The 12,312-nt window shown below is 45.2% G+C and overlaps 1 protein-coding gene across 3 annotated transcripts in view; it reads right to left on the bottom strand.

The window, feature by feature from the left end:
• LOC129842647 (microtubule-associated serine/threonine-protein kinase 1-like) overlaps nt 1–12,312 on the bottom strand; it is a 96,430-nt gene that overhangs the window by 25,518 nt on the left and 58,600 nt on the right. For all 3 annotated transcript variants that reach the window (XM_055911271.1, XM_055911272.1, XM_055911273.1), the window contains 2 exons: nt 12,229–12,312; nt 771–903 (listed from right to left, as the gene is read on the bottom strand). The exon at nt 12,229–12,312 is cut by the window's right edge and continues 18 nt beyond it. In XM_055911271.1, the coding sequence (XP_055767246.1) occupies nt 771–903; nt 12,229–12,312 (217 nt within the window). The remainder of the gene's footprint in view (nt 1–770; nt 904–12,228) is intronic.

The raw sequence follows: 12,312 nt of genomic DNA, 5'->3' as shown, positions 1-12,312 counted from the left end.
TGGGTAGGGAAATCTCAACCATCAATCTTTCATTTTCTCTTGTTTGGCTTCTACAGGTACACGATGCCCTAAATCTGTCTCTTTCTGTTTCCGTCTACTGTCTCTCCCTCCCCCTATCCCAACCTCCACACGGTCGCAGGTCAGTCCCAGCTGTCTGCATGTCTCTTTCTGTTCCTCTCATCCCTCTCTTCCTTACTCTCTTCTTCATTAAATGTCTCCCCTCTACTCCTCTCTCCTACATCTCTCTCACCCTCCAGAGGGTGCTTGGTCTGTCCCAGCCATCTGAATCTGTCTATTTCTGTTCCTCTCTTCTCTCTCCTCCTCCCTCTCATCCTTCTCTCTCCCCCTCCAGAGGGTCCCTGGTCTGTCCCAGCCTTCAATCTGTCTCTTTCCATTCATCTCTTCCCTCTCTTCCTCTCTCTCTCCTCCTCCCTCTCCCCCTTCTCTCTCACCCTCTAGAGGGTCCCTGGTCTGTCCCAACCCTCAATTTCTCTTTCCGTTCCTCTCTTCCTTCTCGTCTTCCTACTTCCCTCCCCCTCCCTTACTCACCCTCTAGTCTAGGGGTATTAAACTCTTACCCAACGAGGTCCGGAGCCTGCTGGTTTTCCGTTCTCCCTGATAATTAATTCCACCCACCTGGTGTCCCAGGTCTAAATCAGTCCCTGATTGGAGGAGAAGAAAGGAATAAAAGCGGTTCCAGAGTTGAGGGCTCTAGAGTGTCCTGTCGTAACAAGGAGTGTCCATCTTCATTAAATGTGTGTGTGTCTCACCCTCCAGAGGGTCCCGGGTCAGACCCAGCTGGCTGATGATGTAACGAGGGATGTCCGTCTTCATCAGGTGTCCCTCCTTGGCGTGGTCCTCCGCTGCCTCCAGCAGGTGATAGAACTCCTCTGGGTTGAACTCCTACAGAGAGGGGGGGGGACAATATTGACAGTACTGTCTGTGTTATTTAGGGGGGGGGGGGACACGGAACCATATACAGTTACACCACAGCTGCCAGTCTGCCACATAAACTTGATGTAGTATTGACTTTTCTGGATTGAACTCCTGTACATGAAGGGGAGGGGGGACAATATATATATTTTTACCTTTATTTAACTAGGCGAGTCAGTTAAGAACAAATTCTTATTTTCAATGACGGCCTAGGAAAAGTGGGTTAACAGCCTTGTTCAGGGGCAGAACGACAAATTTTTACCTTGTCAGCTCGGGGATTCGATCCAGCAACCTTTCGGTTACAGTACTGTCCAACGCTCGAACCACTAGGCTACCCTGCCGTCGGTATTGAGAAGAGGGGGAACAATATAGACTGTACTGTCTGTGGTATTGAGGAGGGAGGACAATATTGACAGTACTGTCTGTGGTATTGAGAAGAGGGAGGACAATATTGACTGTACTGTGTGTGGTATTGAGAGGAGGGAGGACAATATTGACAGTACTGTCTGTGGTATTGAGAAGAGGGAGGACAATATTGACTGTACAGTCTGTGGTATTGAGAGGAGGGGGGACAATATTGACAGTACTGTCTGTGGTATTGAGAGGAGGGAGGACAATATTGACAGTACTGTCTGTGGTATTGAGAGGAGGGAGGACAATATTGACAGTACTGTCTGTGGTATTGAGAGGAGGGAGGACAATATTGACAGTACTGTCTGTGGTATTGAGAAGAGGGAGGACAATATTGACTGTACTGTCTGTGGTATTGAGAGGAGGGAGGACAATATTGACTGTACTGTCTGTGGTATTGAGAGGAGGGGGGACAATATTGACAGTACTGTCTGTGGTATTGAGAGGAGGGAGGACAATATTGACAGTACTGTCTGTGGTATTGAGAGGAGGGAGGACAATAATGACAGTACTGTCTGTGGTATTGAGAGGAGGGAGGACAATATTGACAGTACTGTCTGTGGTATTGAGAAGAGGGGGGACAATATTGACTGTACTGTCTGTGGTATTGAGAGGAGGGAGGACAATATTGACAGTACTGTCTGTGGTATTGAGAAGAGGGAGGACAATATTGACTGTACTGTCTGTGGTATTGAGAGGAGGGAGGACAATATTGACTGTACTGTCTGTGGTATTGAGAGGAGGGAGGACAATATTGACTGTACTGTCTGTGGTATTGAGAGGAGGGAGGACAATATTGACTGTACTGTCTGTGGTATTGAGAGGAGGGAGGACAATATTGACAGTACTGTCTGTGGTATTGAGGAGGGGGAACAATATTGACAGTACTGTCTGTGGTATTGAGAGGAGGTAGGACAATATTGACTGTACTGTCTGTGGTATTGAGAGGAGGGAGGACAATATTGACAGTACTGTCTGTGGTATTGAGAGGAGGGGGGGGAACAATATTGACAGTACTGTCTGTGGTATTGAGAAGAGGGGGGACAATATTGACTGTACTGTCTGTGGTATTGAGAGGAGGGAGGACAATATTGACTGTACTGTCTGTGGTATTGAGAAGAGGGAGGACAATATTGACTGTACTGTCTGTGGTATTGAGAGGAGGGGGGACAATATTGACTGTACTGTCTGTGGTATTGAGAGGAGGGAGGACAATATTGACTGTACTGTCTGTGGTATTGAGAAGAGGGAGGACAATATTGACTGTACTGTCTGTGGTATTGAGAGGAGGGGGGACAATATTGACTGTACTGTCTGTGGTATTGAGAGGAGGGGGGACAATATTGACAGTACTGTCTGTGGTATTGAGAGGAGGGAGGACAATATTGACAGTACTGTCTGTGGTATTGAGAAGAGGGGGGACAATATTGACTGTACTGTCTGTGGTATTGAGAAGAGGGAGGACAATATTGACTGTACTGTCTGTGGTATTGAGAGGAGGGAGGACAATATTGACAGTACTGTCTGTGGTATTGAGAGGAGGGGGGACAATATTGACTGTACTGTCTGTGGTATTGAGAGGAGGGGGGGGACAATATTGACAGTACTGTCTGTGGTATTGAGAAGAGGGGGGACAATATTGACTGTACTGTCTGTGGTATTGAGAAGAGGGAGGACAATATTGACTGTACTGTCTGTGGTATTGAGAGGAGGGAGGACAATATTGACTGTACTGTCTGTGGTATTGAGAGGAGGGAGGGGACAATATTGACAGTACTGTCTGTGGTATTGAGGAGGGGGGACAATATTGACAGTACTGTCTGTGGTATTGAGAGGAAGGGGGGGACAATATTGACTGTACTGTCTGTGGTATTGAGAAGAGGGAGGACAATATTGACAGTACTGTCTGTGGTATTGAGAAGAGGGGGGACAATATTGACTGTACTGTCTGTGGTATTGAGAGGAGGGGGGGACAATATTGACTGTACTGTCTGTGGTATTGAGAGGAGGGGGGGGACAATATTGACAGTACTGTCTGTGGTATTGAGGAGGGGGGACAATATTGACTGTACTGTCTGTGGTATTGAGAAGAGGGAGGACAATATTGACAGTACTGTCTGTGGTATTGAGGAGGGGGGACAATATTGACAGTACTGTCTGTGGTATTGAGGAGGGGGGACAATATTGACCACTGTCTGTGGTATTGAGAAGAGGGAGGACAATATTGACAGTACTGTCTGTGGTATTGAGAGGAGGGGGGACAATATTGACAGTACTGTCTGTGGTATTGAGAGGAGGGGGGACAATATTGACAGTACTGTCTGTGGTATTGAGGAGGGGGGACAATATTGACAGTACTGTCTGTGGTATTGAGAAGAGGGGGAACAATATAGACTGTACTGTCTGTGGTATTGAGAAGAGGGGGGACAATATTGACAGTACTGTCTGTGGTATTGAGAGGAGGGGGGACAATATTGACTGTACTGTCTGTGGTATTGAGAGGAGGGAGGGGACAATATTGACAGTACTGTCTGTGGTATTGAGGAGGGGGGACAATATTGACTGTACTGTCTGTGGTATTGAGAGGAGGGGGGGGACAATATTGACTGTACTGTCTGTGGTATTGAGAAGAGGGAGGACAATATTGACAGTACTGTCTGTGGTATTGAGAAGAGGGGGGACAATATTGACTGTACTGTCTGTGGTATTGAGAGGAGGGGGGGACAATATTGACTGTACTGTCTGTGGTATTGAGAGGAGGGGGGGGACAATATTGACAGTACTGTCTGTGGTATTGAGGAGGGGGGACAATATTGACTGTACTGTCTGTGGTATTGAGAAGAGGGAGGACAATATTGACAGTACTGTCTGTGGTATTGAGGAGGGGGGACAATATTGACAGTACTGTCTGTGGTATTGAGAAGAGGGAGGACAATATTGACTGTACTGTCTGTGGTATTGAGAGGAGGGGGGACAATATTGACGGTACTGTCTGTGGTATTGAGAGGAGGGAGGACAATATTGACTGTACTGTCTGTGGTATTGAGAAGAGGGAGGACAATATTGACTGTAATTCTGTATTATTGAGAGGAGGGGGGACAATATTGACTGTACTGTCTGTGGTATTGAGAGGAGGGAGGACAATATTGACAGTACTGTCTGTGGTATTGAGAGGAGGGAGGACAATATTGACAGTACTGTCTGTGGTATTGAGAGGAGGGAGGACAATATTGACAGTACTGTCTGTGGTATTGAGAGGAGGGAGGACAATATTGACAGTACTGTCTGTGGTATTGAGAGGAGGGGGGACAATATTGACTGTACTGTCTGTGGTATTGAGAGGAGGGGGGGGACAATATTGACAGTACTGTCTGTGGTATTGAGAAGAGGGGGGACAATATTGACTGTACTGTCTGTGGTATTGAGAAGAGGGAGGACAATATTGACTGTACTGTCTGTGGTATTGAGAGGAGGGAGGACAATATTGACTGTACTGTCTGTGGTATTGAGAGGAGGGAGGGGACAATATTGACAGTACTGTCTGTGGTATTGAGGAGGGGGGACAATATTGACTGTACTGTCTGTGGTATTGAGAGGAGGGGGGGGACAATATTGACTGTACTGTCTGTGGTATTGAGAAGAGGGAGGACAATATTGACAGTACTGTCTGTGGTATTGAGAAGAGGGGGGACAATATTGACTGTACTGTCTGTGGTATTGAGAGGAGGGGGGGACAATATTGACTGTACTGTCTGTGGTATTGAGAGGAGGGGGGGGACAATATTGACAGTACTGTCTGTGGTATTGAGAGGAGGGGGGACAATATTGACAGTACTGTCTGTGGTATTGAGGAGGGGGGACAATATTGACAGTACTGTCTGTGGTATTGAGAAGAGGGGGAACAATATAGACTGTACTGTCTGTGGTATTGAGAAGAGGGGGGACAATATTGACAGTACTGTCTGTGGTATTGAGAGGAGGGGGGACAATATTGACTGTACTGTCTGTGGTATTGAGAGGAGGGAGGGGACAATATTGACAGTACTGTCTGTGGTATTGAGGAGGGGGGACAATATTGACTGTACTGTCTGTGGTATTGAGAGGAGGGGGGGGGGCAATATTGACTGTACTGTCTGGGGTATTGAGAAGAGGGAGGACAATATTGACAGTACTGTCTGTGGTATTGAGAAGAGGGGGGACAATATTGACTGTACTGTCTGTGGTATTGAGAGGAGGGGGGGACAATATTGACTGTACTGTCTGTGGTATTGAGAGGAGGGGGGGGACAATATTGACAGTACTGTCTGTGGTATTGAGGAGGGGGGACAATATTGACTGTACTGTCTGTGGTATTGAGAAGAGGGAGGACAATATTGACAGTACTGTCTGTGGTATTGAGGAGGGGGGACAATATTGACAGTACTGTCTGTGGTATTGAGGAGGGGGGACAATATTGACAGTACTGTCTGTGGTATTGAGAAGAGGGAGGACAATATTGACAGTACTGTCTGTGGTATTGAGAGGAGGGGGGACAATATTGACTGTACTGTCTGTGGTATTGAGAGGAGGGGGGGACAATATTGACTGTACTGTCTGTGGTATTGAGAGGAGGGGGGGGGGACAATATTGACAGTACTGTCTGTGGTATTGAGGAGGGGGGACAATATTGACTGTACTGTCTGTGGTATTGAGAAGAGGGAGGACAATATTGACAGTACTGTCTGTGGTATTGAGGAGGGGGGACAATATTGACAGTACTGTCTGTGGTATTGAGAAGAGGGAGGACAATATTGACTGTACTGTCTGTGGTATTGAGAGGAGGGGGGACAATATTGACGGTACTGTCTGTGGTATTGAGAGGAGGGAGGACAATATTGACTGTACTGTCTGTGGTATTGAGAGGAGGGGGGACAATATTGACTGTACTGTCTGTGGTATTGAGAGGAGGGGGGACAATATTGACTGTACTGTCTGTGGTATTGAGAGGAGGGAGGACAATATTGACAGTACTGTCTGTGGTATTGAGAGGAGGGAGGACAATATTGACAGTACTGTCTGTGGTATTGAGAGGAGGGAGGACAATATTGACAGTACTGTCTGTGGTATTGAGAGGAGGGAGGACAATATTGACAGTACTGTCTGTGGTATTGAGAGGAGGGGGGACAATATTGACTGTACTGTCTGTGGTATTGAGAGGAGGGGGGGGGGCAATATTGACAGTACTGTCTGTGGTATTGAGAAGAGGGGGGACAATATTGACTGTACTGTCTGTGGTATTGAGAAGAGGGAGGACAATATTGACTGTACTGTCTGTGGTATTGAGAGGAGGGAGGACAATATTGACTGTACTGTCTGTGGTATTGAGAGGAGGGAGGGGACAATATTGACAGTACTGTCTGTGGTATTGAGGAGGGGGGACAATATTGACTGTACTGTCTGTGGTATTGAGAGGAGGGGGGGGACAATATTGACTGTACTGTCTGTGGTATTGAGAAGAGGGAGGACAATATTGACAGTACTGTCTGTGGTATTGAGAAGAGGGGGGACAATATTGACTTTACTGTCTGTGGTATTGAGAGGAGGGGGGGACAATATTGACTGTACTGTCTGTGGTATTGAGAGGAGGGGGGGGACAATATTGACAGTACTGTCTGTGGTATTGAGAGGAGGGGGGACAATATTGACAGTACTGTCTGTGGTATTGAGGAGGGGGGACAATATTGACAGTACTGTCTGTGGTATTGAGAAGAGGGGGGACAATATTGACAGTACTGTCTGTGGTATTGAGAGGAGGGGGGACAATATTGACTGTACTGTCTGTGGTATTGAGAGGAGGGAGGGGACAATATTGACAGTACTGTCTGTGGTATTGAGGAGGGGGGACAATATTGACTGTACTGTCTGTGGTATTGAGAGGAGGGGGGGGACAATATTGACAGTACTGTCTGTGGTATTGAGAGGAGGGGGGACAATATTGACAGTACTGTCTGTGGTATTGAGGAGGGGGGACAATATTGACAGTACTGTCTGTGGTATTGAGAAGAGGGGGAACAATATAGACTGTACTGTCTGTGGTATTGAGAAGAGGGGGGACAATATTGACAGTACTGTCTGTGGTATTGAGAGGAGGGGGGACAATATTGACTGTACTGTCTGTGGTATTGAGAGGAGGGAGGGGACAATATTGACAGTACTGTCTGTGGTATTGAGGAGGGGGGACAATATTGACTGTACTGTCTGTGGTATTGAGAGGAGGGGGGGGGCAATATTGACTGTACTGTCTGTGGTATTGAGAAGAGGGAGGACAATATTGACAGTACTGTCTGTGGTATTGAGAAGAGGGGGGACAATATTGACTGTACTGTCTGTGGTATTGAGAGGAGGGGGGGACAATATTGACTGTACTGTCTGTGGTATTGAGAGGAGGGGGGGGACAATATTGACAGTACTGTCTGTGGTATTGAGGAGGGGGGACAATATTGACTGTACTGTCTGTGGTATTGAGAAGAGGGAGGACAATATTGACAGTACTGTCTGTGGTATTGAGGAGGGGGGACAATATTGACAGTACTGTCTGTGGTATTGAGGAGGGGGGACAATATTGACCACTGTCTGTGGTATTGAGAAGAGGGAGGACAATATTGACAGTACTGTCTGTGGTATTGAGAGGAGGGGGGGACAATATTGACAGTACTGTCTGTGGTATTGAGAGGAGGGGGGACAATATTGACAGTACTGTCTGTGGTATTGAGGAGGGGGGACAATATTGACAGTACTGTCTGTGGTATTGAGAAGAGGGGGAACAATATAGACTGTACTGTCTGTGGTATTGAGAAGAGGGGGGACAATATTGACTGTACTGTCTGTGGTATTGAGAGGAGGGGGGACAATATTGACAGTACTGTCTGTGGTATTGAGAAGAGGGGGAACATTATAGACTGTACTGTCTGTGGTATTGAGAGGAGGGAGGACAATATTGACTGTACTGTCTGTGGTATTGAGAAGAGGGGGGACAATATTGACTGTACTGTCTGTGGTATTGAGAGGAGGGGGGACAATATTGACAGTACTGTCTGTGGTATTGAGAAGAGGGGGAACATTATAGACTGTACTGTCTGTGGTATTGAGAGGAGGGAGGACAATATTGACAGTACTGTCTGTGGTATTGAGAGGAGGGAGGACAATATTGACAGTACTGTCTGTGGTATTGAGAGGAGGGAGGACAATATTGACTGTACTGTCTGTGGTATTGAGAAGAGGGGGAACAATATAGAGTGTAACAGACAAAATCTGCCACATCGACTACCATTGTGTATGGTATAGTGTGTGCTGTTTTGAGTTTAACTGGGGAATCCTATAGGCTGAAATAAGGAGCTAATAAACTGCTGGGTACTAACATGGTCATAACTTTGAATTGCTGCTCCAATAAGTGCTGCAGCTGATTAACATAGCCTTTTATTCTGTCCTCTGGGCATCTCTTTCATTCACCCTTTGTGGAGGGATATAACACTGTTATTAGAAACCAGAGCACCTGGGGCTGGGAGGGGAAGGTCATTTCCTGGTTTCAGTGTTCCGATGTTCAACTGTTCCCTGGCCTTGCCAACTAAGATACAGATGAGAGGAGTGAACCCATAGAAATAGAAGGACTAGAATAGATTATATTTCTTTGAGTAAATTTACAAAGTTCCCTGAATTGCCAACTATGATGAGTGGAGTGATCATAGATTAGAGACACAATATAAGAGTAATATAAGTATTGTACTTGATTCTGTGGGAGTGAAGCTCTCTGCACAGAGTTCTGCTCTGCTCTACGTACCTCTACGTGGGATAATGTTCTTCCACCATGGCTCTGACATTTCACCAAATCAGAGGAGACTGTGACTAGAATGCCAAATGAACTGGACCCCCCCCCCCCTCTCTCTCTCCCCTCCATTTCACTTTCTCTCTCCTCTCTCCCCTCCACCTTTCCCTACCTCTTTCATTCTCTCTCTCTCCATCTCTCTCCTCTTCATTTCACTTTCTCTCTCCCTCCATCCTTCCCTCCATCTTTCCTTCTCTCGCTCTCTCTCTCCCGCCTCCATTTCAGTTTCTCTCTCCCTCCATCCTCGTCTGTCTCTTCCCTCTCACTCTCTCTCTCTCATATAACTGACACAAGGAGAAGCATCCAGCCTGACCCTATCGACCTCTTCCGCCGGTCGCTCTGGCAACGGGAAGATGAGACGCAACAGCAGAAGGAGGTGGGACCAAGCCTTTGACAGGCAGGGGAAGCCATCAATCAGAGTGTGTAAATCCAGGGACACTCCAGTGACTTATGTACATATAGCTTTGAATGTCAACTGGACAGTTGGAGGAGTTCATTTCAACTGTCATTGAATGTGGTGTTGGTCCATGGCAGCAGTGTACGTGGGTGGACGTTTTACAAAATATTCTCAGGCATATAACATAATGCTGTGTATGTAATGACTCATATAAAGACATCTTTGACCTATATCTATGAAAACAAGGGATGTGTTTTGGTTAAATACACCGCGCAATCTGTCATAAAGTTAGCCTCTAGTATTGTTGATTTAGCTACAGTGAAAAATGAGAGAGGGAGACAGATTAAAGGGGATTAACAGTATGGAATGTGTATGTGTGTCCCAAATGGCATCCTATTCCCTACATGGTGCACTACCTTTGATCAGAGCCCTATGAGGGCCTGGTCCAAAAGTGGTGCACTATATAGGGAATAGGATGCCATTTGGGACCATAGAGTTCTGGTCTAAAGTAGTGCACTGTATAGAGAATAGGGCACCATTTGGGACCATAGAGTTCTGGTCTAAAGTGGTGCACTATATAGGGAATAGGATGCCATTTGGTACCATAGAGCTCTGGTCTAAAGTAGTGCACTATAAAGGGAATAGGGCACCATTTGGGACCATAGAGTTCTGGTCTAAAGCAGTGCACTATAAAGGGAATAGGGCACCATTTGGGACCATAGAGTTCTGGTCTAAAACAGTGGACTATAAAGGGAATAGGGCACCATTTGGGACCATAGAGCTCTGGTCTAAAGTAGTGCACTTTAAAGGGAATAGGGCACCATTTGGTACCATAGAGCTCTGGTCTAAAGTAGTGCACTATAAAGGGAATAGGGCACCATTTGGGACCATAGAGTTCTGGTCTAAAGCAGTGCACTATAAAGGGAATAGGGTGCCATTTGGAATAGTAGGCAAAATAAACATATTTTTCACGATTTCAGCTATATTATCAAAATCAATAAACCAAAGCACGTTTTGGGGTTCATTCATTAGTTTTTAGTTTTTACGTGATTAAGTAGAATCCTGTTGAAAAATGATGCGGAAAGTATCATTTACATTTATATTCCTAAAACATAAGTTGAAAATGTTACTGTTCCTGCTACCTGTTGTTGATTATGAATTTGTTTTTAAATGTCCAAATTCATAATCAATATGCTGAAATAAGTTGTGATATTTTGAAGGCCAAAAATAAACATTACTCCCTACACATACATACGTCACACTTGTGTTCAGATTAGTTCTATTTAGCTAAATGAGTAGCTTATAAACTGCACACACACCAACATTTACCAAGCAGTCACTCTACACTTTGATTGGCTTGTTCTACTGTAATCAAAAGCTAGCGCAAATGACTCACATCACCATTGTCTATAAAGATCAATGGAACTGGGACAATAACCGGGGTGACGTGTACCGTTTGCGCTCTTCTAAAAGATAAAACCACAACTAACTTGGGTAAACTACATGTACCTGTCGATAGATGACAACCTGTAGTAGCCATTTGTCTACTCATCTCTCTGTGTCACGTTCACAGTAGACGGCCAATACAAAACAGAAACAACACTTTTTTGACTGGAACATCTCAACGAATCATCACCTCACAGACCTACAAGGTGACAGGGGTTTCATTTGAATCATCACCTCACAGACCTACAAGGTGACAGGGGTTTCATTTGAATCATCACCTCACAGACCTACAAGGTGACAGGGGTTTCATTTGAATCATCACCTCACAGACCTACAAGGTGACAGGGGTTTCATTTGAATCATCACCTCACAGACCTACAAGGTGACAGGGGTTTCATTTGAATCATCACCTCACAGACCTACAAGGTGACAGGGGTTTCATTTGAATCATCACCTCACAGACCTACAAGGTGACAGGGGTTTCATTTGAATCATCACCTCACAGACCTACAAGGTGACAGGGGTTTAATTTGAATCATCACCTCACAGACCTACAAAGTGACAGGGGTTTCATTTGAGTGCTAGCTTGACTGTCAAATACGAGGATTTGTTTGTGGCCAGCAACTTTTTTTAAAAGCAAAATCTATTTAGTATAATCTTGATATTAACATCACCAATCTGAGGTAAAAAATATGTGTAATTCTACTCAATTCATGTGTTGAAAATTAAAGCTTGTACAAGGTAGTTAACACACTTTCCACATTAGGGGAATTAGCACAATATGAAATCATTTTATATGACAAAATAATTCAACATGTCAATTAAGTGACGATAGTACAGCATACAGTTTATTGTTTACTCCATGTGTAACTCTGTGTTGTCTGTTCACACTGCTATGCTTTATCTTGGCCAGGTCACAGTTGCAAATGAGAACTTGTTCTCAACTAGCCTACCTGGTTAAATAAAGGTGAATTTTTTTTTAAAAAAAATAAAAATATATATACTGCCCACTCACAAGCTATTGCAACAATTCCACATATTTCTAGCTCATTGAACTATTTAGAGAGGGAACTGCTCTGAAACCCATTTGAACCAGGTGCTCTAGAATAGAGTCTCCAGAGTGTCTGAGCCGCAGCCTGAACATTCAACGTCCCTGTAAGAGACCTGTAATAGAGCTCACCAGACATTCCAGAAGCCGGGCGGGACGAGATATGATGATGAAGAGCTTTTTGACCAGCTCAGTGACGAAGGTCAACTCAGAGCT

The sequence above is a fragment of the Salvelinus fontinalis genome, unplaced genomic scaffold, assembly GCF_029448725.1.
Source record: "Salvelinus fontinalis isolate EN_2023a unplaced genomic scaffold, ASM2944872v1 scaffold_0059, whole genome shotgun sequence".
NCBI lineage: Eukaryota > Metazoa > Chordata > Actinopteri > Salmoniformes > Salmonidae > Salvelinus > Salvelinus fontinalis.
Note: the sequence above shows the minus strand (reverse complement) of the source record. Positions and strands in the feature narration are given on the sequence as shown.